The following is a 25,239-nucleotide window of genomic DNA, read 5'->3' on the forward strand; positions in this document are numbered from 1 at the left end:
CAACAGCTTAGTTTTGTGCACGGGAGCATTTCAGTTTCTGCTTAGAGGGAACAGTGTTTCTCTATCCAGTCCTGAGCGACATTATTTGGGGGTTGAGTTGAGCAAAAGAACTGGGATTGCTGAAAAGGTTCACTTGCTAATTCACTGAGTCCGTGAGGCCAACTAGTTGCCACTCTTCAAGTGCCTGGTTGCTTTCCCATTACTGGTGTGCCTCTGATCCTCTCTCACACACTATTTTTGTTCATTTCAGTCATGTAAAAAATTCTGGTTAAAAAACAGTTCTAAATAAGCGAACCCTGTTTAATCTGGGGACTGCCTGTATGTGGTCAGGCTGTTTAGTATTGATTGCAGCTCACTGGGGAATACTGCCATTTTGTGTTGAACTGCCTACATTTACCTCCATTATGGTGTCTATAATTATGGAGTGAAAACATTCAATGGACTGTGAAGAGTACATTAAAACAAATAAGACTAAATAGCTCTCTCAGACATGGGAGGTTTAAGATTACAAGGTAGAGAAATGTAACATTTTGGGATGTGGATAAAGATTCATCAAGTCAGACAAAATGTCAAGTTAAATCCTTTCTTCTCTGCCAGCTGGTGAATGTAGAGTTAGAAGGCTCTTGGATAGTCAAGAGTTTCACTCCCTCAAGCTGCTTTCAAGCTTGCTTTGAATGGAAAAGCCTCCAAAAATAGTGGATACGGCCCAGACCATCATGGAATAAAACCCTGCCCACCACTGAGCACATCTTCACGAAGAGCCATTGAAGGAAAGCAGCATCCGTCAGTAAGGACCCCCACCATCCAGGCCATGCTGTCTTCTCGTTGCTGGCATCAGGAAGAAGGTACAGGCGTCTCAGGACCCACACCAACAGGTTCAGGATCAGTTATAACCCCTCAGCCATCAGACTCTTGAGCCAGAGGGGATAATTTCACTCAATTTCACTCACCCCATCACAGAACTGTTCCCACAACCAGTGGACTCACTTTCAAGGACTCTTCATCTCATGTTCTCTATATTTAGTGCTTGCTTGTTTATTTATCTATCTATCTACATTTTTTTATATTTGCATAGTTTGTTGTCTTTTGCATATTGGTTGTTTATCCATCCTGTTGGGTGTGGTCTTTCATTGATTCTAATCTGTTTCTTGTATTTACTGCGACTGCCAACAAGAAAATTAACCTCAGGGATATATGTACTTTGATAATAAATTTACTTTGAACTTTGAAATTGGCAGGACTTGAGAAACTCAGTTACAGAGGAAGGTTGAATAGGTTAGGACTTTATTCCCTGGAGCGTAGAAGAATGAGGGGAGATTTGATAGAGGTATATAAAATTATGATGGGTATTGATAGAGTGAATGCAAGCAGGCTTTTTCCACTGAGGCAAGGGAAGAAAAAAACCAGAGGACATGGGTTAAGGGTGAGGGGGGAAAGGTTTAAAGGGAACATTTGGGGGGCTTCTTCACACAGAGAGTGGTGGCAGTATGGAATGAGCTGCCAGATGAGGTGGTAAATGCGGGTTCTTTTTTAACATTTAAGAATAAATTGGACAGATACATGGATGGGAGGTGTATGGAAGGATATGGTCCGTGTGCAGGTCAGTGGGACTAGGCAGAAAATGGTTCAGCACAGCCAAGAAGGGCCAAAAGGCCTGTTTCTGTGCTGTAGTTTCTATGGTTCTATGGTCCACAGTTTTCCACAGGGGAGACGTGTATGGAGAAGCTATGAAAACTAGCACACTCTACCTGTATAGCATATGCTGAGTCATGTTTTTACTGATGTCTGTCATCATAAATCACCACACTCTGATTAGGGTGAGACACCCATGGCATGTTGTTATGATTATTTTTAAGAGAGTATCCTCAAATCATGCTTCTGTTATGCAGCCTGAAGAACATTTGGACAGCTGGAAAGCTGAGGATCTTTAAAAACAAAAACTTTTGGGAGCACCAATTGGCTAAACCCAAGCAGTTTTAACTTCATTTGTCTATCAGGGAAAACTAAACAGGCCAATATGTGAGGGGCTTAAGTATACATCAAGTTCAATGCAATATCAGTGTTCACAGACAGTAGCTGTAGTTTTCCCTTAATTATGCAACTGCATCCTACACTGCCCTTAATAAGACAAACCAGGGAAAGAAAGCCAGGCAGATCCATTCCCATTGAAAGGAAAGTGAACTTTATTACAAATGGGCAGGAGCTAAGAACAACTCAAGGCAAAAGAAGGTGCATCACAAAATTTCCTTTTCTGTTTTCCATATGAAAGTCTGAGTCTGAGTTAGCAACAGCAGTATGAAACTAACAACATCTAAGTTAAGACCGACCTTCATATTTACAAGAGCATTCAAAGCAAATGATCAACTACGGTATACCACACAATAAGCTGTAAAATGTAATTAGAAATCTCAATAAAATTATGTTAGAAATTTCAAGAGGCCTCTTCCTGATGTTTTTTAAACATTAGCTTCTTCATGTTTTATGAGATTCTTAGTGCCTATGGGACTGGATTCAAATACCTACAAGCTTTTTATGTAAACAATGTGAGTCTATCACACTAACACAACAGTTATGACTGTAGTGAGACTGATAAAACACCACAATCTTCAGTCTCGTAGGTTCCTCAGCTAATAATATTACTCACTTGTAATAAATAACCCCTATTCCTTTAATGCTAATTGGAAAACTTTATATCAAGACAGGTTATTCTTGACAGAACATCAATCATTGAATCTACACAGAATAAACAGAGTAGGAGAAAAATCAAAAAGCTTCAGAAGTACTTCTTGTCTACGTTACCTTCCTCTACGCCAATAGTTTCTATTTTACCTCCTCAGTCTTTACTCAGATCTTTGAAGATGTTTAATTCAATTCTTTAAATAAATGAACAGGCAGCTGGAATCTCACAATCCTCTGACTATTTTTCATGAAGCATTTACAACCAGAAAAGTTGAGATTCTATAATGGAATGTATTATTGCAAGGCTAATAGATATGAATAATACAGCCTTACAGCATATGAAATTTCATTGAAGTTTAAAAAATCTACCTCCGACATCCCCCTATAGTTTCCTCCAATCACCATAAAAGTATTTCCTCTCATATTAACCACTGCAGCCCTGTGAAAAGGGCACTGGCAGTCCACTCTTTCAACACCCTCTATCACTTTATATACACCTCTATCAAGTCACCTCTCATCCTCCTTCATTCCAAACGTTAAAGCCCTAGCTCGCTTAGCCTTTCCTCATAAGACATGCACTCTAATCCAGGAAGCTTCCTGGTAAGTCTCCTCTGCATCCTCCCTAAAGCTTCCACTCCCTTTCTATAATGAGATGACCAGAACTCAGCACAATACTCCAGTGTGGTCTAATCAGAGCTTTATAGAGCTGCAACATTACCCCATGGCTCTTGAACTCATTCCCTCAACTAATGAAGGCCAACACACCACAGGCCTTCTTATAACCCTACCGACCTGCTTGGCAACTTTGAAGGATCTATGGATGTAGATCCCAAGATTCCTCTGTTCCTACACACTGCTAAGAATCCTGCCATTAACCCTATACTCTGCCTTCAAGTTTGACCTTCCAGAGTATTTCATTTCACACTTTTCCAGATTGATAATTGATTATTCCATTGATAATTGACTGCTGGAGCTCCTGTCAGATTAAGAGAAGTAGTTTCTAAGATCTGCTTTTTACGTGAGTCTTGACTTTGTTTTCTGTGACTCCATTGAAGTCCCAGATCAGAATCAGAATCAGGTTTATTATCACCAGCATATGTCATGAAATTTATTAACTTAGCAGCAGCAGTTCAATGCAATACATAATATAGAAATTTTTTTTTCCATGGTGCTCATTGCATCCATCCTTTTCACAACAAGTACAATAATAATTCTCCATCAGCTAATCGTGAAATTGGTGTGGGTCCCCAGCACTACGTTATTTTGGCATTGTTTTTGATGGACTTCAGCATTTCAAGGCCGTATTTCCATAACTTGAAGAGACAACATAGCGACTTAGAGCAAATTAACTAGACAATGCATTAATAATACAGCAAAGCAGAAAGTTCCACCTATAAGGTGAAGTAATTTGCGCTCAGTAGATTAAGTAAGTCAAATCTCATGAGAATTAAATTAAACTTTCTTCATCATAAAATAGCTATCACAGCAGTTCTTTAATATACCATAAAGATGAATATTGTTGTAAATTAACTATTCCCAGAAAATGTAATTAAAATTAAATTTCACATTATTTTTTGCTCATTGATTTTTCCCCTGAGGTAACCCCTTGCTGACTTCAATTGTGACACTTATTCCACAAGAGATCCTGCAGATGGTGGAAATCTTGAGCAACACACACAAAATACTGGAGGAACTCGGCAAGTCAGGCACCATCAATGGAGGGGAATTAACAGTCGATGTTTCGGGCTCAGCCCTTGTACAGACTTGGAGACTTGAGGCCCAGGGGCCTGACGTGGGGTTGGAGGACTGTCTCTGTTTGGGATGGGTGGGAGGAAGAAAAGGGGCTTGTTTTTGCTGCTGTTACTTTATAACCATATAACAATTACAGCATGGAAACAGGCCATCTCAGCCCTTCTAGTCCGTGCTGAACTCTTACTCTCACTTAGTCCCACCAACCTGCACTCAGCCCATAACCCTCCATTCCTTTCCTGTCCATATAGCTATCCAATTTAACTTTAAATAACAACATCGAACCTGCCTCAACCACTTCTGCTGGAAGTTCGTTATTTTGCTCCTTGTTGTGTTCTAAGTTGTTCTGCCAAGCATTGTGGGTGCTTTGGTTGGCGTCGACACTGGCGGGCTGGCCCTGGCACATCTTTGTTGTGTTGGTTGTTGATGCAAATGATGCATTTCACTGTATGTTTTGATGTACATGTGATAAATAAATTAACATGAACCTGGGCTGAAACCTTTGAGCAGGACTGAAAAGGAAGGGGGCAGTGTGGGTGTCATCTCTGTTCCTACCAAAGGCAAATACACTGGTGCCAGATACATTGTGTCTTTACTGCAGTAGTGGCTTTCCAGTTACAAAGGTGCTTTGGATTAGTAGCCCAAGTGGTCATTCAAATTCAGCAATTATTTGCAGATTTTACAGCACTTTTTTTTAATGCACGGGACTCTTGTGAGGTTTCGTGTGTTCACTTTCTGCTGTTCTCTGTCCTCATACACCACACCCTCTCATATGCAACAAGATTAAATTCAAAACTAAAGAACATTTGAAAAGTACTAGCAGTGTTGAATTTGCATGCCACCAGACCCATGTTTGCTCACACATACACAATGTCATGGAGCTAAAGCTCTGGCTGAAGGAACTGTCTATTCTCCTCCTATTTTAGGGTGCCACTTTCTTTCGAGATAGGGGGAAGAAACAGTTACAGTAAGATCTTTCACCGGGGGTATTGAATATATCATTTAAGAAATATTTCGGTCTTCTGGTAATAGCTCAATTTTTACTTCTATTCAGTGACCAATTCTAAGAAAATCATATACAAACAGGTGAATTGTTTAAACTTTCATGTTGTGAAGTAATTTGTGGCACAAATGATTGATGACTGTGTGCAGGCATGTATTTCCATGCACACAGATGTCTAAGTTGATTTGGTCAGCAGTCTATGTCAATATTGCCTTCTGTTTTAAATGCTATTCACATATAGTCCCCTGAAAAAAGTCAACCAAACTTATGTAATTGCTTTTAAACCCATGTGTGATTTTCACCTATCTGTTCAAACAAGGAGATATTAAAGCCAGACCTCTAGGTGGATTTTTTTTTTTGTCAGTGCGTTCTAGCTCGAACCTTCAACTGTTTGAAGATACCAGATTAATAAAGAATAGCACCAAAGAAGAAAGGCTTTCCTTCTGAGAACTAGAAGAATGTTTTGCTCTACAAAGTAAATAAGAAAGTTGATCACCTTTTGCCTCCAGTTTCAGGACTTTTGGACTAGTTTTTGCTTGTAAAGAAATCTAATCTGATCTCTTTAGTCGGGTTTCGTGTAAAATATAGTGGCTCCCTGTTGGTCTCGTTGAAAGCAAGACAAACATGTGCAAAAGACCCCCTAAGGAAGGACACATTCTGCTTACTTATTAGAATTAAAACCAATGGAAGATTTTTAAAAAGTAAATATGCAGTCAAACAGCTTCCTCTGGACAAACGGGCTGAGAGAAGTAAGCCAAGTATTTGGTGAAGTCACAAGAGGATCACTGAGCTGAGCAGTAAAATGTAAGGTTAAGTGTAATCACACAAGACCAGGGATGTTCCTTCAGTATCTGTGCTCCTGTGCTCAGCATCCAGAGGGAGGGTGCCTAAACACCAAGTGCTTATAGGGTGTTCTATATGTTACCGTCGTATGTTACCGTCATATGTTACCATGCATACACACATTCATACGTTGCTTATTCATAATTATGAGTCTTTGCACACAACGTTCATTAACATCAATTCACTCTGGTTTGGAGCCTCCACCTAATTTATTCATATCTGAATTTTAAAGAAAACCGATTTTGTTAATGAAACATATCTCTGTTGAAACATCATAAAGCTAATTCATTGCTAATCCTAACCTCTGATACTTAAAGTACCTATTAAATTGTTGATAGTTGTCTGCACATATATTCATTAAAGAAATGTGAATGATCAACATAAATTGTACTTTTTCCTCAGCTTACAGCAAAAAGATGAATGGGACTTTAGTGGTGAACCTCTGCAAATCCTACAATAATAGTATTCACTAGGACAGAGGTCAATGTGCAGTGTATTTTTACTCTCTAGCACTCGAGCTGAAATGAACAGTTATGCTGTGGTGAGGGAAGAGGTTTAAGGTGATTTTCAACTTGTCATCTTTCCAACATGGAAGTTAAAGGCACTGAGAAAGTGCAAAAATTGCTATAAATAATTTGCTAAGACTGAGCATGTACATCTGGTTCTTTTATCAAGAATTATGCAGAATAAAGCTGACAGGAGAATTACTAAATGTTCTGAGGGGGTTTCATTGGGTAGGCAAAGAGAAATTATTTTCAAACATGAGAAAATCAACAGATGCTGAAAATCCAAGGCAACACACATAAAATGCTGGAGGAATTCAGCAGGTCAGGCAACATCTACAGAAATGAATGAACTTTCAACGTTTCGGGCCGAGACCTTTCATCAGGACATCAGAAATCATTTCCATTTGTGTATGGGGGTAGTGAACCCACAGTCATAAATATATGAATAGTATTAATAAGCTATCACTACAACAAGCGATTCTTCATCTCAATCAGTGGTCTTTATTATATTATGCAGAGCAGCTGACTTGGAACTGGAGACTGGAGTTTGGCTGGGACAATATGAAGTGTCAGGGCTGAAGGGAAGGAATTTGTGAGAGGGACCAGGAGCACAGAGATTGGACTGGAGAGGAAGGGAAGAAAACACTACGTGAAAGGGTTCAGGGATGAAGAGAACTGTGAGTACGAGGGATCAAGGGGAATGTATGAAGCTAGCATGTAAGTATATATGTGTGTTTGAGAGGGAGAGAGCAAGAGCATGCCGACGTGTGGCACAACGTGTGTCAATAAAGAGGGTTATGTTAACTGAGTCATTAGGGTGGATCACAGAATGAAGTCTTTTCTGCCAAAGTGACCCCCACTTCCAAATAATGAAGTGGATAGAATGTAGAAATCACTAACTATGCGAGCGCCACATTAACTACTCAATTAACAGTGCTTACTTCTCCTTATTGGTGCACCCTGTGCCAGCAGCACAAGTAATGACTGAGACAAAAAGAACAGGTGCATTTCAGAAACTGGCAAAACACCATGGTGGAGGTAAGAATAGAAGCTACACAGGTACAGTAAGAGAACATTCGGAAAGAGTCAGACACAGTGTGTACTCAGACATAAACCAGGTGGACAGAATGGCTAATCTTGCACCGGACACTTGGTAATTTGTATTCACAAGATGTTTTAAAATCTATTTGCTTATATATTCCTGAGTACTGTGATAGAATTATGATTCTTTATTAAAGATATCTGAATATGAATTAAACTGCAAATCCACCTGATGTGATTTCTGAGGCCCATTTTGTGACGACCATTCAGAGGCCAGTAGAAAGGTAACATCACTTCATCATGCAATGGGGCCATCCAGTATACACAATCACGTAGAATCAAGAATAGAAAATGCTGGAAATATTCAGATCATAAGCACTATGATTATAAAAACTCAGCTTTTATGTACACCTGGTAGAAACAACATGAAACAGAAATAACATCTTCAATATCCGTAGGTACTAAAGCTGTGCAATTCATTGTTGATTATATTAAACTGTGAAATTAGATTTGCTGCCATTACACTGAACACCCAAAACTACAAATTTTGTTGTGGAAAGTCTGCAGCTTCCATACTTTGAGAAAACAAAATTATGAGAGCACATTAATTCTGTTGTCCTGCCTAAGCGTGACGGAAACAAAGTATCTTGGTGTCCCACGTATGATTAATCAAATACTCCATTTTGGATGTTGTAAACTATAAAATAATCCAAGTCATTTACGTCCAAAATAATTCCAAAACAGACCATAGGATTATCAACCAAGATTTTGAGCCTAACAATCTTGGTGAGAATCAATCCTTGTTGATTCTTAACATGTGAACTTCCAATTATTGACAAATACGTAATGTAGTAATTTGACGTATTTAATGTAGTTAATGAAGATACTTAATGCTTCAAGTATTGTGCTCCAGAACAGAAGCTCAGAAAATGGAACTTTCGTCACCTGGGGCCATATACACTTGTTTTATATTTTTCAGACAGTTCCCAAAATTAATGGTTTCATTTTGTAAGGCAGCAACAAACCAATCAAGCTGAGACAGCCATTTTGATTTTTGTAAGAACACTGAACTCTGTTTGTATGCATCAAAGTAATATATAGTACTTTCCAGTTCAGCTTTGACACTTGAAGCTCTGAGTGACACAATGGCGATACAGGTAAGAGAAGTAATGAAAAAGATAATACTACTTGGGTATTAGTTATTCTGGAACTCAACCGTTGCATCCACATATCTTTCAAGCAGAATCTAAGCTTTTTTTCTTGAAGTTACTTATGAGGGGTGATTGATAAGTTTGTGGCCTAAGGTAGAAGGAGATGAGTTATTAACTTCAAACTTCTTGCATAATCACTCAAAGAGTTGAACTGCATGTGCATGTAATGAGAGCAGTATAACTCATCTCCTTCTACCTTAGGCCACAAACTTATCAATCACCCCTGCTGTGGACCACTTTCTGGAGGTCCAAGACGCTGATTTCTACAAAGAAGGGATCCGTATGCTCCATGACCGCTTGACTAAGTGTGTAAATATAGGAGGGGACTATGTTGAAAAAGAAATGTGCTAGGTTTTCTAAAATTGACTCCTTCTACCTTAGGCCACAAACTTATCAATCACCCCTCATATTTATCAATGATTCTACGAGCAGTTTATATGATTTATGAAAACTATTTCAAAACATGACTGCAATACTACTAAACCTCTGAAATTTGTGACACTGTTGTCCAGGACTGATTACTCATAACTGTACAAAAGTAGTGTCTTTAGAACAAAAGATTTTCTGCAGTTAACGAAATCTATAAATCTTCCCATTCGTGATAAATCAGCAGTTTCTATTCTTTCAAAAGAAATTGATGGAAACACATTTTTACCAATTATTTTCATATGAAACAAAGAAAGGTGAAAATATGAAGCACTAACCTGGCATTGGCCACACATTCCATTGTAACCTCAGGAGATCCCAAGACTACACTTGTGTTCTTTGGTGAGATAATTATAACTGGAGCTATGGGGTCTGCTGGAGCACCTGTATCTTTATGAACACAAAAAAGACAAAAGAACCATTTTAAAGGCTATGTACATTTGAGAATTTGTATTTTATAAACTACAGGTTTGTCTTGCAATCTAACAGATGTTTGGAGCAAAGGTTATGAAGGAAGCAATATCCACAATGATTCAACTTTAAGCTTTAAACAGGAAGCCTTCAATTTTTATTATATATTTTCTTGTATTGCTTCTATTGTGATATTTTCCTATGCTCTTCTTCTGGCATACGACTCACCCAAATGGCAACAAAGAATCAATGCCTAAAATATATAATCAATAAGGTTTTCAATTATGTTGATCAATCAGCAAATGATGCTATTCATTCACAAAAGGAACAATATCTGTTATTATAAAAACTGTCACAGCTGTATTATTTAAAGTAGCAGACTCATTTCCTCTGTAGTCATAACCAATGCTACACTACAAGAAAAAAGTCAGTCACCGCACTCTCAGATAGTTATAGCCAGGACCAACAGGTTCTAGGACAGCTTCTTCCACCAGGCCATCAGACTGATTAATTTATGCTGACAGAATTGTATTTCTAAGCTATATACAACAGAATAGTTAATATCTTACTGTACATACTATTTATTACAAATTATAGTAATTTGCACATTGCACATTCAGGCAGAGACGTAACAAAGATTTTTACTCCTCTAGTATGTGAAGGATATAAGAAATAGTCAATTCGATTCAGTTCCCTCAAAACACTGTGGCCATTAGAAATTATGAAAAAAAGGTAAACAATAATATAGAAGATATCTGAGAAAAGAGATGGTACCAATGCCTTTCCACGCAGCTTCACAGGGATTCACCATCGAGCTGACACTTCCCACAGCAGCGCATCAATGTACATCACATCTGTGACCTCTGAACACGTGCAGTCCGAGCTTAAGTAAATATCTCACAATCAAAGTCAAGGTCCTTGGCTCAGCAGTTTCCAAGATGTTTCTATCATGACAGCTATTGTATTGCATTTAATGCGACTTCAGGATTTAAATTGGGAGAGATCCCAAACATGCAGCCATTCAGAGGAGGAAACTCTCTCCCTTAAACACACTTCCCCGTCAGTTTCCTGCCAAAAGTGCAAGAGAAGGAGGTTTCTTGTTCGCTGTTCTTCAGCAGCCTGTGCCATCTCCTTTGGGGGTAATTTAAGAGATCTGCTACTTCCTTTGGTGACCACCTGCACTGGGGACAAATTGGACCCAGCCAATTCATGTCCCAACATGCCTTTATGAGTGGAAGCAAACCGGAAAACATGAGGTAAAACTCCCCATCACAGGGAGAACATGCAAATCTCACTGGACAGCACACATAGCCAACATCAAACCTTGATCACTGTACCACTATGCCACCTGGTGCCAGTAGCTAGTGGGGTGTTTATATTGTGATATAATCCTTTATGGCCTGTCTCTTGACTTCAGAGCTGTGGGATAAGTACCAACAGCATGACAAATTAAACTAGTCACATTTTCTCATGCTGAACTAGAGTGGAGTTATAGTAGAAGTCTGGTAACACTATTTTGAATGGGTGCAAACTAATTATGCCCCCCTTTGAGAATGTTCCCAAGCAATGTTCAGGAAGTTCAAATATCTCCACTTCACTAGCAAACTGACACATATGAATTTCTAATCCATGAACCTAGCAAACCTCCATGTCGATATCAATCTCCATCACTAAATCACTTGAACCTCGTCAGTGACCCAGAACCATTGTCATAATTTTACCGACTGGGTTTAAATGGAGGAGCTGGGTTTGTTCTCCTTGGAGCTAAGGCAGTGGAAGGAACGTTTAATAGAGGTGTTCAAGATCACGACTGTTTAGATTATATGAGGCAAGTAAAGCTGTTAGCTGAAGGTATAAGGCATGGGGTTCACAATTTTAAGATTTAAGAGATTGAAAGGGGATAAGAGGAAGGACCCGCTAATGCTGCAAGTGATAGTGACTTGGAACACACACCCTTTGAGAGAGGCAGAAGAATAGACAGCCAATCATTTTGAAAGAAAATTGAATCGGCAATTGAGGGAAATCATTATGCTGAAAGAGCAGTGAAATGAAGCTGACTGGAATGCTGTACAGACAGGTTTGATGGACAGAATGGCCTTGTTCTGCATTGTAATAACTCCACCGTACAGGTAATCATTAATATTTGCTCATGATATAACTCATGGCCTCTCAAGAGTTTTATAATGAGATATTTGAGAATCACAATCCCAATGCACACAGAACTGATTGTAGATCATCTTCATATATTGTGGACGAATTAAAAATCATCAAATATGCGGTAAATATGGGAAAAAAGCTGAGACCATCCATCGTGGTGGTGTAGGTTGTGATTATACACACATTCTGCAGGAATCTTAATCTTGTTACAATTTTGAATCGATGATATCTGGTAAAATGAAATTCCATAGATAGGCTTGGTGTGTATTCAGTCACCATCAGCTGCATCGCAGAACAGGATACATCATAAAACCTGCCATCAAGATTGACTGCCATAAAGTGGGGGAGAAATACAGAATACAAACTCCCTATTGCACAAATTACAGTTCAAATGATCAGCCCAAAGGGAAACTAATCACAGAAGAAAACCGTTCAGACAGTTCAGTCAGTCTGGCTCCATCTAATGGCAGTCTAGTTTGTCCCACTCTTCACCTTCTCCCCAATTGCACTGCAAATTATTTCCTTTCAGACACTCACCAGTTCCTTTTGAGTACTACAATACAATCTACCTCCTCTACTACCCCTGAAAAGCATTCTAGATTCTCATCACCCACTATGTACAAGCATATCTTCTCAAATTTCTACCAAGCACTGTCTTAAAACTATGCAAAGACTCTAGTTTTACCACCCTCTAAGGAAGAGTTCCAAAGGCTTGTGACTGTATGGTGCTGCTATTTCTGTTAAATGGACAACACCAAGGTAGTGTAGTGGTTACACAACAACACTGCAGAGTACCAGCGACCCAAGTTCAATTCCTGCTGCTGCCTGTAAGGATTTTGTACATTCTCCCTGTGAGTGCATGGGTTTCCTGTAGGTGCTCCCGTTTCCTCCCACAGACCAAAGACATGGTGGTTGGTAGGTTAATTGGTCATTGTAAATTGTCCTGTGGTTAGGCTAGGATTGAATTGGGGATTGCTGAGTGGTGTGGATCGAAGGGCCTATTTCGCACTGTGTCTCAATAAATAAATAAAAATTAAAAACCTTATTTTTAATCGATGGTCCCTAGTTCTAGATTCTTCCAAAAGAAGAAACATCCTCTTCACAACCCTTAGGGTTTGACATGCTTCCATCAAGATCTTCTCACTTACTAGAGTCCTGTGCCTAATCTGTCCAAATTTCCCTCATTTGTCCATCCTAGATATTAGTCTGGAGTACTGCTTCAAATGAATTTAAATCTTCCCTTGCATAAGGAGAACATTATGGTGTTAAATACCCTATATGTAATCTTACACCTGGCCTGTACAACTGAAACATAACCTCTTTATCTTTGTAAACACGAGAAATTCTGAAGATGCTGGAAATTCAAGCAACACACACAAAAAATGCTGGTGGAATGCAGCAGGCCAGGCAGCATCTATAGGAAGAAGTATAGTCAACGTTTCGGGTTGAGATCCTTTGTCAGGACTAACTGAAAAAAGAGATAGTAAGTGATTTGAAAGTGTGAGGGGGAGGGGGAGACCTGAAATGATAGGAGAAGACAGGAGGGGGAGTGATGAAGCCAAGAGCTGAGAAGTTGATTGGCAAAAGGGATGCAAAGCTGGAGAAGGGGGAGTATCATGGGACGGAAGAAAGAAAGGGGGAGGGGAGCACCAGAGGAAGATGGAGAACAGGCAAGGAGTTATTGCGAGAGGGAAAGAGAGAAAAACAAACAAATAAATAAATAATATTTTAGGGATGGGGTAAGAAGGAGAGGAGGGGCATTAGCGGAAGTTAGAGAAGTCGATGTTCATGCCATCATGTTGGAAGCTACCCAGACGGAATATAAGGTGTTGTTGCTCCAACCTGAGTGTGGCTTCATCTTGACAGTAGAGGAGGCCGTGGATAGACATATTGGAATGGGAATGGGACTGGGACATGGAATTAAAATGATCCTGCTTCCTCTGGCGGACAGAGCGTAGGTGTTCAGCGAAGCAGTCTCCCAATCTGCGTCGGGTCTCACCAATATATAGAAGGCCACACCAGGAGCATCGGACACAGTATATCACACCAGCAGACTCACAGGTGAAGTGTCGCCTCACCTGGAAGGACTTTCTGGGGCCCTGAATGGTGGTGAGGGAGGAAGGACTGTCTCATCTTTGTATTCAATTTCCCTTACAATTAACAATAACATTTTGTGAGCTGTACCTGCATACTGGCCATTTGTCAATTGTGCACCATGTCACCCAAATCCCTTTGTATTTCAGAGCTCTGATATTGTGTTCATCTTAGGGTGCATATTAAGTCTGTGACTGTAATCTAGGAAGCTGATATGGTTCTTCCAAGTGTAGCATTATTAAAAACAAAACACTTCAGTAAATGGCTTGACTTCTTTGAAAGCCATGCTGTCTTTTCTCCAATTCTGACTTTTTTTGAAAAACTCTCCTAGTACTTTTGTGCTGGTCATCTCAGCACTTATTTAGAGTGGTAGAACGTTGACCATTATCCTCTTCTATACTTCACTAACACCGGCTCTTTTGAAAGAACTATCTAAGTTACTTTACTTCCTTTATTTAAATTGAGAATGGCAGTATGCTTAATAAAATACATTTTGAAGTATAAGACAAAATCAAGGGCTGTGTTGCATTCGAGCATTATTCCAAAACAAAACTGCATACTTCTCTTGTTAGTAAAGGTGGCCTCTGGGAAAGAACATGAAAGGATGTGAGCTGTATGATTTTCCTTTAGATAATGCTGAGTGGTGAAAGTTAATGCAGCTGTTTTATGGGTTATCACCAATGAATTACTTCCGCTGTGACTTCAAATATTTTTGTGCTGCTTGTAGATGTCAACTACAACACTTGAAAAAAAACAGTGCATTAAACTGAAGAACCCTTTCTACTTAACAGCAACTACACTGGTCTATAATTTGCAGCGAGCACTGAGGTATCTACATTTTTCTCATTGATAATCAAGAGTAAATACTGAAAGGTTTCAGCACCATCCTTCAGGAGCACTACATTGTTATTATCGCTACATATTCCAAGTTGCTTTAAGAACAATTATAAATGTATTTTTGTACTGCTGTTGAGCAACCAGCCTGAACGGAAATTATTTACTAAAATATCTGAATTAAATGCCTGCAATGTGGAACTTCAAAACATCACATTCTCTTCAAATATTTCTAACCCACTCACTCTACTCTGATCAAATAGTATTATCTCAATTTATTCCCTGAGATTTCACGGGATAAACTTGAGTCCATTCCTCTGCCTTTGATTTCTGTGGTTTGTCCGCATCGTTGGTATGTGTTTTTAGGCTGTCAGAATTGTACCTTTATTTTGGAAATTCTTTGTGTTTTAGAAATCATTTGTAATTTGGAAGTCTTTTATAAAATAGAAGTATTCTGAGAATTTTAAAATGTATTCTAAGAATGTTGTTTGGATTTAAATGTGTATCACTGAAAATAAATGAACTGAGTTTTAAACTATTTTGTTAGCTGGAAGTATATTCTCCTTGGTAGGGAGGGGGACCCACCACTCAAAGAGTGGATATTGGCAGCTACATTTGCCATGGGAAATAAACAGGGAAGTGATCTAGTCTTTGAAGATTGTGTAGGTACAGTATCACTTTAATGGGGGTACTCTGTGGAGATTCAACATGATAGCAAAAACTTTGATGTACTTCTATTGATGTATAGTGGAGAGTGTATTGACTGACTGCGTTGTGGTCTGGTATGGAAACACCAAAGCCTTTGAATAGAAAATCCTATAAAAGGTAGTGGATTCAGCCCAGTACATTACGGGTAAAAACTTCCCAACTATTGAGCACATCTACAAGAAACGCTATCGTAGGAAAGCAGCGTCCATCATCTGAGATCCCCACCACCCATGCCAGGCTCTTTTCTCACTGCTGCCATCAGGTAGAAGGCACAAGAGCCTCAGGATTCACACCACCAGGTTCAAGAACAGTTACTACCCCTGAACCATCAGACTCTTGGACAAAAGGGGATAAGTACACTCACTTGCCCATCCAATGAGATGTTCCCACAAGCAATGATCTCACTTTAAGGACACTTTATCTTGTTATTTCATGTTCTCATTATTTATTGCTATTTATTTATATTTGTATTTACACAGTTTGTTGTCTTCTGCATTCTGGTTGATCGTTCATTGATCCTCTTATAGTTACTATTCTATAGATTTGCTGAGTATGACCACAGGAAAATGAATCTCAGAGTTGTATGTGGTGACATATATGTACTCTGATGATGACATTTATTCTGAACTTTGAATTTTAAGGTCTTCAAGTTTAGAAACATGGTCAGCAAACCTGGTACCATCACATAAGCTACAACAATTGAGGGTTGCATCCAGCTGCAGCTTCTTTCCGACCATGCTAAGGAACTAGAGATGAAACTGAATGAACTCCTGGTCATTCAGGAAGCTGACAGGTTGATCAACTGGACGTAGAGGGAGGTAGTTACCCCAAAGGCACAGGACACTGGTGAATGGATGACTGTCGGAAGGAGGAAAGTGGACAGGCAGCCAATGCAGAGTATCACTATGACAGTTCCCCTCAGCAACAGGTACAGAGTTTTGAATACTGTTGAGGGGGAATGACTTAGCAGAGGAAAGCCACAGCAGTCAGGTCTCTGGCACTGAGTCTATGGCTCAGAAAGGAAGGGGGAGAAGGGTTGAGCTGTAGTGATCATGGATTAATTGGTTCAGGGAACAGACAGGACAAGAATGAGTTTCCTGGATAGTATGTTGCCTCCCAGGTGTCAGGGTCAGGAACATCTTGGATTGAGTCCACAGCACTCTTAAGTGGAAGGGTATGCAGCCAGAGGTCATGGTCCATATTGGTATCAATGACATGGGTAAGAAGGGTGATGAGGTCCTGCAAAGTGAGTTCAAGTTAAAGGGCAGGACTTCCAGCGTTGTAATCTTAGGATTGCTGCTCATGCCACATACTAGTGAGGCCAGAAGTGGGAAGATTATACAGTTTAACTCATGGCTAGGAAGGTAGGACTTCAGATTTTTGGACCATTGTGCTCTCCTCTAGGGATGTTGGGACCTCTACAGAATGGATGGTTTGCACCCGAACTGGAGGGGTACTAGATTCCTTCTGGGAAGGTTGAAATCTGTGGACTGACTGTAGCTTTAATTCACTGCCCTGCATTTTCAGTTTAAAAATTCATTGTTAATCGCTCTGACCCTGATACAAACAACTGAATATTTCTAATTTAAAAATAAGGTGTTGATACCTTACTCGATCCAAAATGTCAACCTTTTATTCCTTTCCATAAATGCTGCCTGACCTATAAGCATGTGGCTCACACAACGTTATTAAAACTTGTCACAACCATAAGTTAAAGTTTTCTCTTAATTGTACCAGAGAGAAAAAAAACATAAAAGATAATCCTAGATCTTAATAAGAATGAATAATAATCATAGCATGATGGTGTTATTGAAGGTGTGAAGTGGGGACATACTGTAATTGTGGTATTTAAAATTGTGAGAAGTACAAATAGGATTGCTAGCAGGAAACCTTTCCTCTTATCAGAAATGAATAAAACTAGAGAGCATAGATCTAGGTTTTGAAGGGATCTGAGCAAGATCTTTTTCATCCAGAGAGTGGTGAGAATCTCAAATACACTGCCTGAGAGAGAAGTTGAAGCAGAGTTGCTGATATCATTTAAGATATACTTAGACAAGCACTTAAATCACCTTGGTATAGAAGGCTAGAGGCTAATTACTGGAAAATGGGATTAACTGGGATGGATGCCCAATGATTGATGTGGTTAGGATTCAATACTGTATGACTCTCTGACCCTGCTATATTAGGGGAATGTACAATACCATTCAACATTTTAGCTAGATCCTGTGCACTGTGATAAACCATTTCAATATAATTCAAATCAAAGTGCATTTATTATCAAAGAAGGTATAAATTATACACCTCAAGACTTGTTCGCTTACAGGCAGCCACAAAGCAAGAAACCCGAAGAACCCAATTTTTAAAAAATGCAATTACTGTTATAATTTACAGTGCTAAGATAGAATAAAATATTTGAAGACATTTGTAGTGAACTTAGTTTAAATAAATATTACCCTTTTCAACAAAGGGACAACCCAACAAAATTTTAAAGAAACAAACCTTCATTTCCCCCCCATCTATTTTCTCTGCTAGTGAAAACCTTTATTTCATATTTTCCTTCAAGAAAGGATGAAAATAGTTTATTCCAGCACTTTCCATGGCATTCCATGAGAATCATTATTAAACAACTGCTCCGACCTCTTCATTGAATCTCAACTAAAGCTGTGACTAAAATATCCGGGGAAGGGTAACTCCAGGAGGGTTCGGTTTACCTTATCAACTGTCAAACAATGGAAATTATTGAAAGTTGCAGGAATATTGTAGGCCGTGTTGGAATTGAAAAATGGCTGAACAAACCCAATCATTCAACACAATCCTGCATCACAGAGATGTTTGTCAATTTGATTTGCTATTATTATCTGAGATGGAATATGTAAGCTGAATCAAAAAGAAAATTGGGAATAAGGGAAAATACATCCAGCTTAATATTTGAATATCCAACTAAATATTTGAATGATTTAGTCTCTTAGCTGAAATCTGAGGTACCTATCCCAAGAGGAAATTACAGAAAGAAAATGAATGTAATAAATTACATAGCCTTCATCCTGTAAACACCACACGTTTCAAAGCTGCAATGCTGAACAAATGGGAAGGTGCATTTTTTACAGTCCTCTTACTGGCATATCAAGGACAGTATTAGTAAAGCAAAAATGAAATTCTAATAATACAGCAGCAATGATGGTAAGAATTTAAGTTAAAAGTAATAAACTAAAATAGGTGAAACCTTGAGATCTTTAAGTATCAGAATGCACGGAAGTAAATTACAACATTCACACAGCTCTAAGAAATAAAAGCTACAGTTTTTTCTCTATCTTTCAATGCTTTCCTTAATTTATCAATGCTGCAATTTAACACTGATAGACAGTCTTGGTACTGGGACAAATGTAAAGCTAGGTTCACCTTAGCTGCTTTCTCATTCTCTCCAAATAAGCTGATCAAAATCTAAGCTTATATCCTTCCTTTTGTAATTTCCTTCCCAAAGGCAGTGGCTCATATTTGGAAGATCAGACTATGTTCTGAACAGTTATTTATCCATTCCAACTTCAACCTATAAGTTCCAACAAGAACCACAAAATTTCAACTGTTGTGTGACTGTGACTGTCTGGACAATGAATGAAGAGTACATGGAGGGAATTTGAATTCATCCTGATTTTCTGCTTGCCATTTATTCCCTTCAGTGCTATTCCAGCATGTAATAGTTAGTACACAGGGGGAGCAAGGCTAAAATTCCCTGATGTGGTATTATGGAACAATTTGTTTTGTAGCAATTCAAATAGCTGACTGAACCAGTTTCTCTTCAAGATAAGTATTGGAACAGCTTATATTTGTCTAAGAAAAATATTAGAATATGGAGGATGGGAATATTTGAAATAACTTTACATAACAAAGAAAACATGCCTTGACACAGTTCCTTTATTATTAATAAATGTCCAAGTTGTTTCAAAAATACATTGTAAGTCTAAGCAACATACACAAAATGCTGGAGGAACTCAGCAAGCCAGGCAGCATCTAGGGAGAAGAGTCAACAGTGGACATTTTGATGAAGAGCTTTGGCCTGAAGCGTCGACTGCTTACTATTTTCCAAAGATGCTGCCTGGCCTGTTGAGTTCCTCCAACACTTTGTGTGTATTGCTTGAATTTCCAGCAACTGCAGATTTTCTTGTAAACATGAGACTAAAATGGGTTTCACCAAGAGCAGATTTGTGTAACCTGCATCTTTGTGAATTAGACATTAAAGATCACAATGAAAAATAATTGGAAAATAGAAACAGCTTACGTAATGAATTCTAAAAATGTGCCCTGCACAGTTTGATGCACACTTTGCAAATGTGGGATGTTGTAGCGTGGATGAAATTACCGGAGAGACAGAGTCACTGGTAGATACAAAGCAGCTTCTTTATTCAACATAACAAGGTACAGCAGGCATCTTACGGATGGAGATGCTTTCCAGAGAAAGGTCTGCTAGCTAAAATGTGAGCTCGATATTTATATGCTAAACACAAAGGCAATCGCTACTTAAAAAGTTACAGACAATGCTTCCTTTTGAAGTTACATACAAACATCACACCTTCGGATTTCATCCTTTCCTTCTGACGCCAACATGTCTGTGTTGGTATCCACAGCCTTTAGTTCAATCCACAATACATTTATTTGGCATTTTACGTGCTAACATAGAAGACAATTAATATTTATAATGTATAGATAAGACTGTCTTTGAAACTACAGCATCAGGCACCAGAAGCATCTGGTATTTACACCTTTTAGGAAGCCCATTGTGGTGGACTCAATCCACAGTCCTTTGTCAAACAGTTAAAATAGAAGTCTGGTGGCCAAAGTCATTTAAGTGTTAACAAATCATCTACCCAAAAAGAAATCCACTCTAACATGGGGCAAAGCGGAAGTGCATGGTATAGGAGGTGACAGACACAGCACATGGTGTTCTGGTGGCCAATATGGGGAAATAATTGTAGATCTGCAGAAGGCTGCAGACAAGGGGCAATTGCAAAACCAAAAGAACTTTAATACAGTATAGTGAATTTTAACTTAATTCACTGAAGTAAAAGCAATTAATGTATGAGCAGAAAATGGGTGGCAGAGTTTTAGATGAATTGGGATATTGGAATCAACCAGGAGACCGTAGGAATAAACTAATCAAAGGGTGACTTTTAAAAAAGTGTTTGAGTAGCAGATGGACAAAAGCAATGGGAGAGCCAGCAAGGTTGAGGAGTTTAAAGGAGTGGCTCTTGTGATGGAGAATATTTGGGATTAATCTCACTTCAGAGTTGTGTATGCTCTAAGATTTGAAGCAGTCTGGATCAGCATATCTTATAGCTGAGCAAATAAGCAATGCATGTATTGACGAAATCTTATCACTAGGGGTTCCTATAGTAAAAAATTCAAAGTAAATTTATGATCAGAGTACGCATATGTCACCAAATACTACCTTGAGATTCATTTTATTCACAGTAGAACTGAGAAATACAGTAGAATCAATGGAAAACGACGCACAAAGACTGGGAAACAACTAATGTGCAAAAGAAGAAAAATGATGCAAATAAATACATACATAAATACATATATGGAAAGATAGATAAATAGATATAGAGATGAAACTAGGAACATGAGTCCTAGATCATGTGAAATCAGATCAGAATTTTTCAGTTCAGTGCTATATAAAAGGCAAGTGCCTGTTGCTCTGGGTTTATAAATAAAATCATCCTGCGCTAAGCTAAAAAAACTATACAAGAATACAAAAGGAAAAGGGTATTCCATGTATTGTAGAAAAATTCCTAAATCTTCATTTTTATTTATCACACCTGTTTTTAATATATGCCAAAACCTTTTTTTAGAACATTATAAAAATATTGCCTTGATTTAAATATCAAAATAAAGTTTGTTTCCATGCTGAAATTAAACTGCCAAAGGTAATGGATTGAACAGTCTATGGATTATGTGCAGAATTCTCCTTTTTGTCTGTAGATGCAATTAGAAAAATAAATCTTTCCATATATAAAAAACAGGAATGGTCACCTACTTATACATTTACAGGATACTGCCCATATGAACTGTGTTAGCTGAATTCCAACTGCCAAAAGGAGGTGATTGTCAATCACGCAAACACAAGGAAATCTGCGGATGCTGGAAGTTCAAGCAATACACATCAAAGTTGCTGGTGAACGCAGCAGGCCAGGCAGCATCTCTAGGAAGAGATCCTGACGAAGGGTCTCGGCCCGAAACGTCGACTGTACCTCTTCCAAGAGATGCTGCCTGGCCTGCTGCGTTCACCAGCAACTTTGACGTGTGTTGATTGTCAATCAGATTGGTAGATCCAGAGTCACATATAAGCCAGACTGGCTAAAGATTTGCTTCCCTGATGGACATTGTGAACATATGTGGTAGCTTCATGTTTGTTTTTTATGCATTTTTATTCAAGATTTATTTAATTACGTTAATATATATTGTCGACTTGCTCTGATGTACATATTTTGAAGCATTCACTCAATGAAAATTACAAGCATAATGTATTTTAAGTACTCCTTCATATATTGTGTCTCAACAAAATTGTAATCATGATCATTAGAGAATTGCAGAAAATAACTTTTCCTTATTAGTATTCATTTTATCAAAGATCAAAGAATAGGTATGATGTGAGGAGTGGTGTCATGTGGGAGCTGTTATTATTTTTGACTACTTCTTCATACACTGTGACAAAAATAATGATAAGAGATTCAAGATCACTTAATGGCATAGTACACAAGTGTAAAGGAGAATTAAAAACAGTGGATTCCATTTAATTGGGACATATTGGGACCAGCACATTTTGGCCCAATTAAGCAGCTGCCCCAATTTGCCAAAGTTTCATGGAAATAGTTAAAATGGTATAAAAAAGACAAACTACCATTTAACTGTAACAATTTATGTATTTAAATGAAATACAGAATGAATTAGAACATTACCAATACCTCTACTGTACAGTACTAAAAATGTGCATTAGTTCCTAACAGTTATCAAAAGAGGAGTTTATTTGCTGTGTTCATTTGAATGAACTGTAAATGAACAGAATCAGTGCAGGCACCTCGTATAGATAATGGACTGCCTTCATACAATGCTTGAGACAATTGCATCTTCCAAATCTTCATTTTCATTGTAACATTCAAGATTATTGTTGATACCTTCATAAGTCCAACTTGTTGAAGTTGTGTAATCATTTCATTTTCACTCCCAGCTGCTTCTGGCATCTCCAAGCCTGAATGCTTCAAACTGCAGTGAGCAAAACATTTCCCAATTGTCTTACTGCTTTTTTTTTGCCAACTATCAATGACAAAACTGGCTGCTTTTTGAACATGAACACACACAGCTGATGCTATTTTAGAACTAATTGCTCTAAGCATGGTGCATTGTCCAACGACCACGCAAGTGCATGCGATTGAAGCTAGTTAGAAACTGTTCGGCAACAGTCCCCTGGCCCAATGAAGTGGCATTTTGATTCAAATAAACAAAGGGAATCCCAGTTATTTTCTTGATTCAGTTTTTGTTCTTTAAGAGTTGTCCAAAATAAATGGCCGTCCTGATGAACTGAAATCCACAGTACATGGTTTCTAAGACACAAATATGCCTCCTCTGGGGACAGCATTAAACTCATGTATGTAGATACTGAACTATAAATGAATAATATTAACGTGAGTTGTGGAGGTCTTTATTGTCTGATGGTCAGCATCTAAGTTGCTACATCTCAATCTTTCCCCATTATTGCCAAGGGCTTTAATTGAAATATGCTTTACCAAAGTCATGGATGTCTTTGTCAAGCAAAATATGGTGAAAATACCTAACATGGCAATATTTCAACATTTCTCAATTTACAGACCATACATAAAGAAAATAATAGACATCTACAGCACATTTTATAACAACAGTCTGAAGAATCTAATCCATCCATGTCAAGATATTTTAATAGTGTTGACCAAGTCAAACATATTAAGAATATTTTCAGCTTATCTACAATGAGTTTGCTCCATGAAACACAGCAAAATCTCTTTAAGAGAGGAAATGATAAATACTTGAGCCTGTAAAGTGAGCTTATCTGATATGTACCACCTAAAGGCAATGCCATTGCCGGATAACAGCCTGGTTTCACGATCTTCCGAATCCATTCTGATATCTGGGTTACTAATCTCAGTTTACCTCTGTTTTACTATACTGTTTCGATTTCCCAGTTCTGCAGGATATTATCTATAATTAGTGGGTACAGTTACAGCTCTTCATTTTCTAAAAATAAGTCCCTTTTATGAAAGAATTTGAAAGTTTTCTGAAGGCATTAATAAATAAAAGGGTTCCTTAAGGTTGTTATAGCCAGTGGTGTTAGTGGGGACAAGCTCCCACTACCTATTAAATACTCCCAATGGCATGTGCCTCAAATAGCCTCTGACAACCAAGTTCAACTCCTGGCCTTCAAACCCAGCAGAACCATTTCTACTGACAGAAGAAGGGACAAATGTGGGTTATTGGTGCCTTAAAACCAGTTGCTTCCGGTAAATGGGGCTCATCGGCCGTGGTTGGCAACTCATCTAGGAGAAGGAAAGCTCTGATCACAGACCTCCTCTGCCTTGTGGTTATACCCACTCACAGGGAAGGCTTCAGGAGTAAACCCTGAGGGAAAGATCTGGAGCTGGAGTCTCTAAGGCAGTCCTATGTTGAGTTCAACGCTGACTGACAATACTTGCGATGCTGCTGGCGCCAAACTGTACTAGTCTCTGCTGTTCCTTTGGGATCATCAGACGCATGGGGGGGGGTGGTGGGTGTGAAGCTTGCTTCTTCTTCTCCATATTGTACTGCCCAGGCTTATGTATCTAGACAGCTAGGATGCAACATCCATGGTTGACCCTGACCAACTGAGGTCTCAATAAGTAAAAGGGAAGCAGGCTCTATGGAATTTAATTGGTCAAAACCTGTGAGAAGGTAGGGCAGAAAAGCAAGCTAGATCAGCAAGAATCCATTCTGTCTTTTCCTAATGTCTCAGTGCATGTGTAGGGATGAAAAGTCCTTTGTGGCTTTGATTTGGAAATATATTAAGGGACATGTACTGTTAAAAAAGTGATTTTCCACAAACTGCTTGGGAAGATTATAACTGGTAAAGAAATGGGCAAGGCAAAACCAAGACAATTCACAAAGAGTGTCAAGCAGTGCAGACATGGCCCAAGTGCGGAGTGAGAGACACTGAAGTGGGTTGATGTTTCACAGATTTTAATGCAAACAATATTAAAAGGAAAAAGAAAACAATAAATACTAGGCCAAAACAGGGCCATTGACTAAAACACTGAAATGGAAAACGAAGCCTACACTGCGGCTGGAAAAGAACAATTAAGAATTAAACGAATACCGCTAGTCTTCAGAGTCAGCTGACTCGACAGTCCAATCTCTCAGGCAAGGTGGAATGCAGATAATGAAGCGTAGCTACGTCCCAGCCTTGACAAGTACTACGATGGAATGAATGGAGTTAAATACGATCACAATGAGGTAATAATTAGCTGACACGTGCATATTCACGAACACAATTGTCAAATCTGATGTGCTGCTGAAT

General features: G+C 38.7%; 1 protein-coding gene across 1 annotated transcript in view; it reads right to left on the reverse strand.

Annotated features, from left to right (window-relative positions):
- LOC134360278 (protein sidekick-2-like) overlaps positions 1–25,239 on the reverse strand; it is a 983,228-nt gene that overhangs the window by 322,758 nt on the left and 635,231 nt on the right. Inside the window, exon 6 of the mRNA XM_063074455.1 lies at positions 9,737–9,848. Within this exon, the coding sequence (XP_062930525.1) occupies positions 9,737–9,848 (112 nt within the window). The remainder of the gene's footprint in view (positions 1–9,736; positions 9,849–25,239) is intronic.

This window comes from Mobula hypostoma, chromosome 22, assembly GCF_963921235.1.
Source record: "Mobula hypostoma chromosome 22, sMobHyp1.1, whole genome shotgun sequence".
NCBI lineage: Eukaryota > Metazoa > Chordata > Chondrichthyes > Myliobatiformes > Myliobatidae > Mobula > Mobula hypostoma.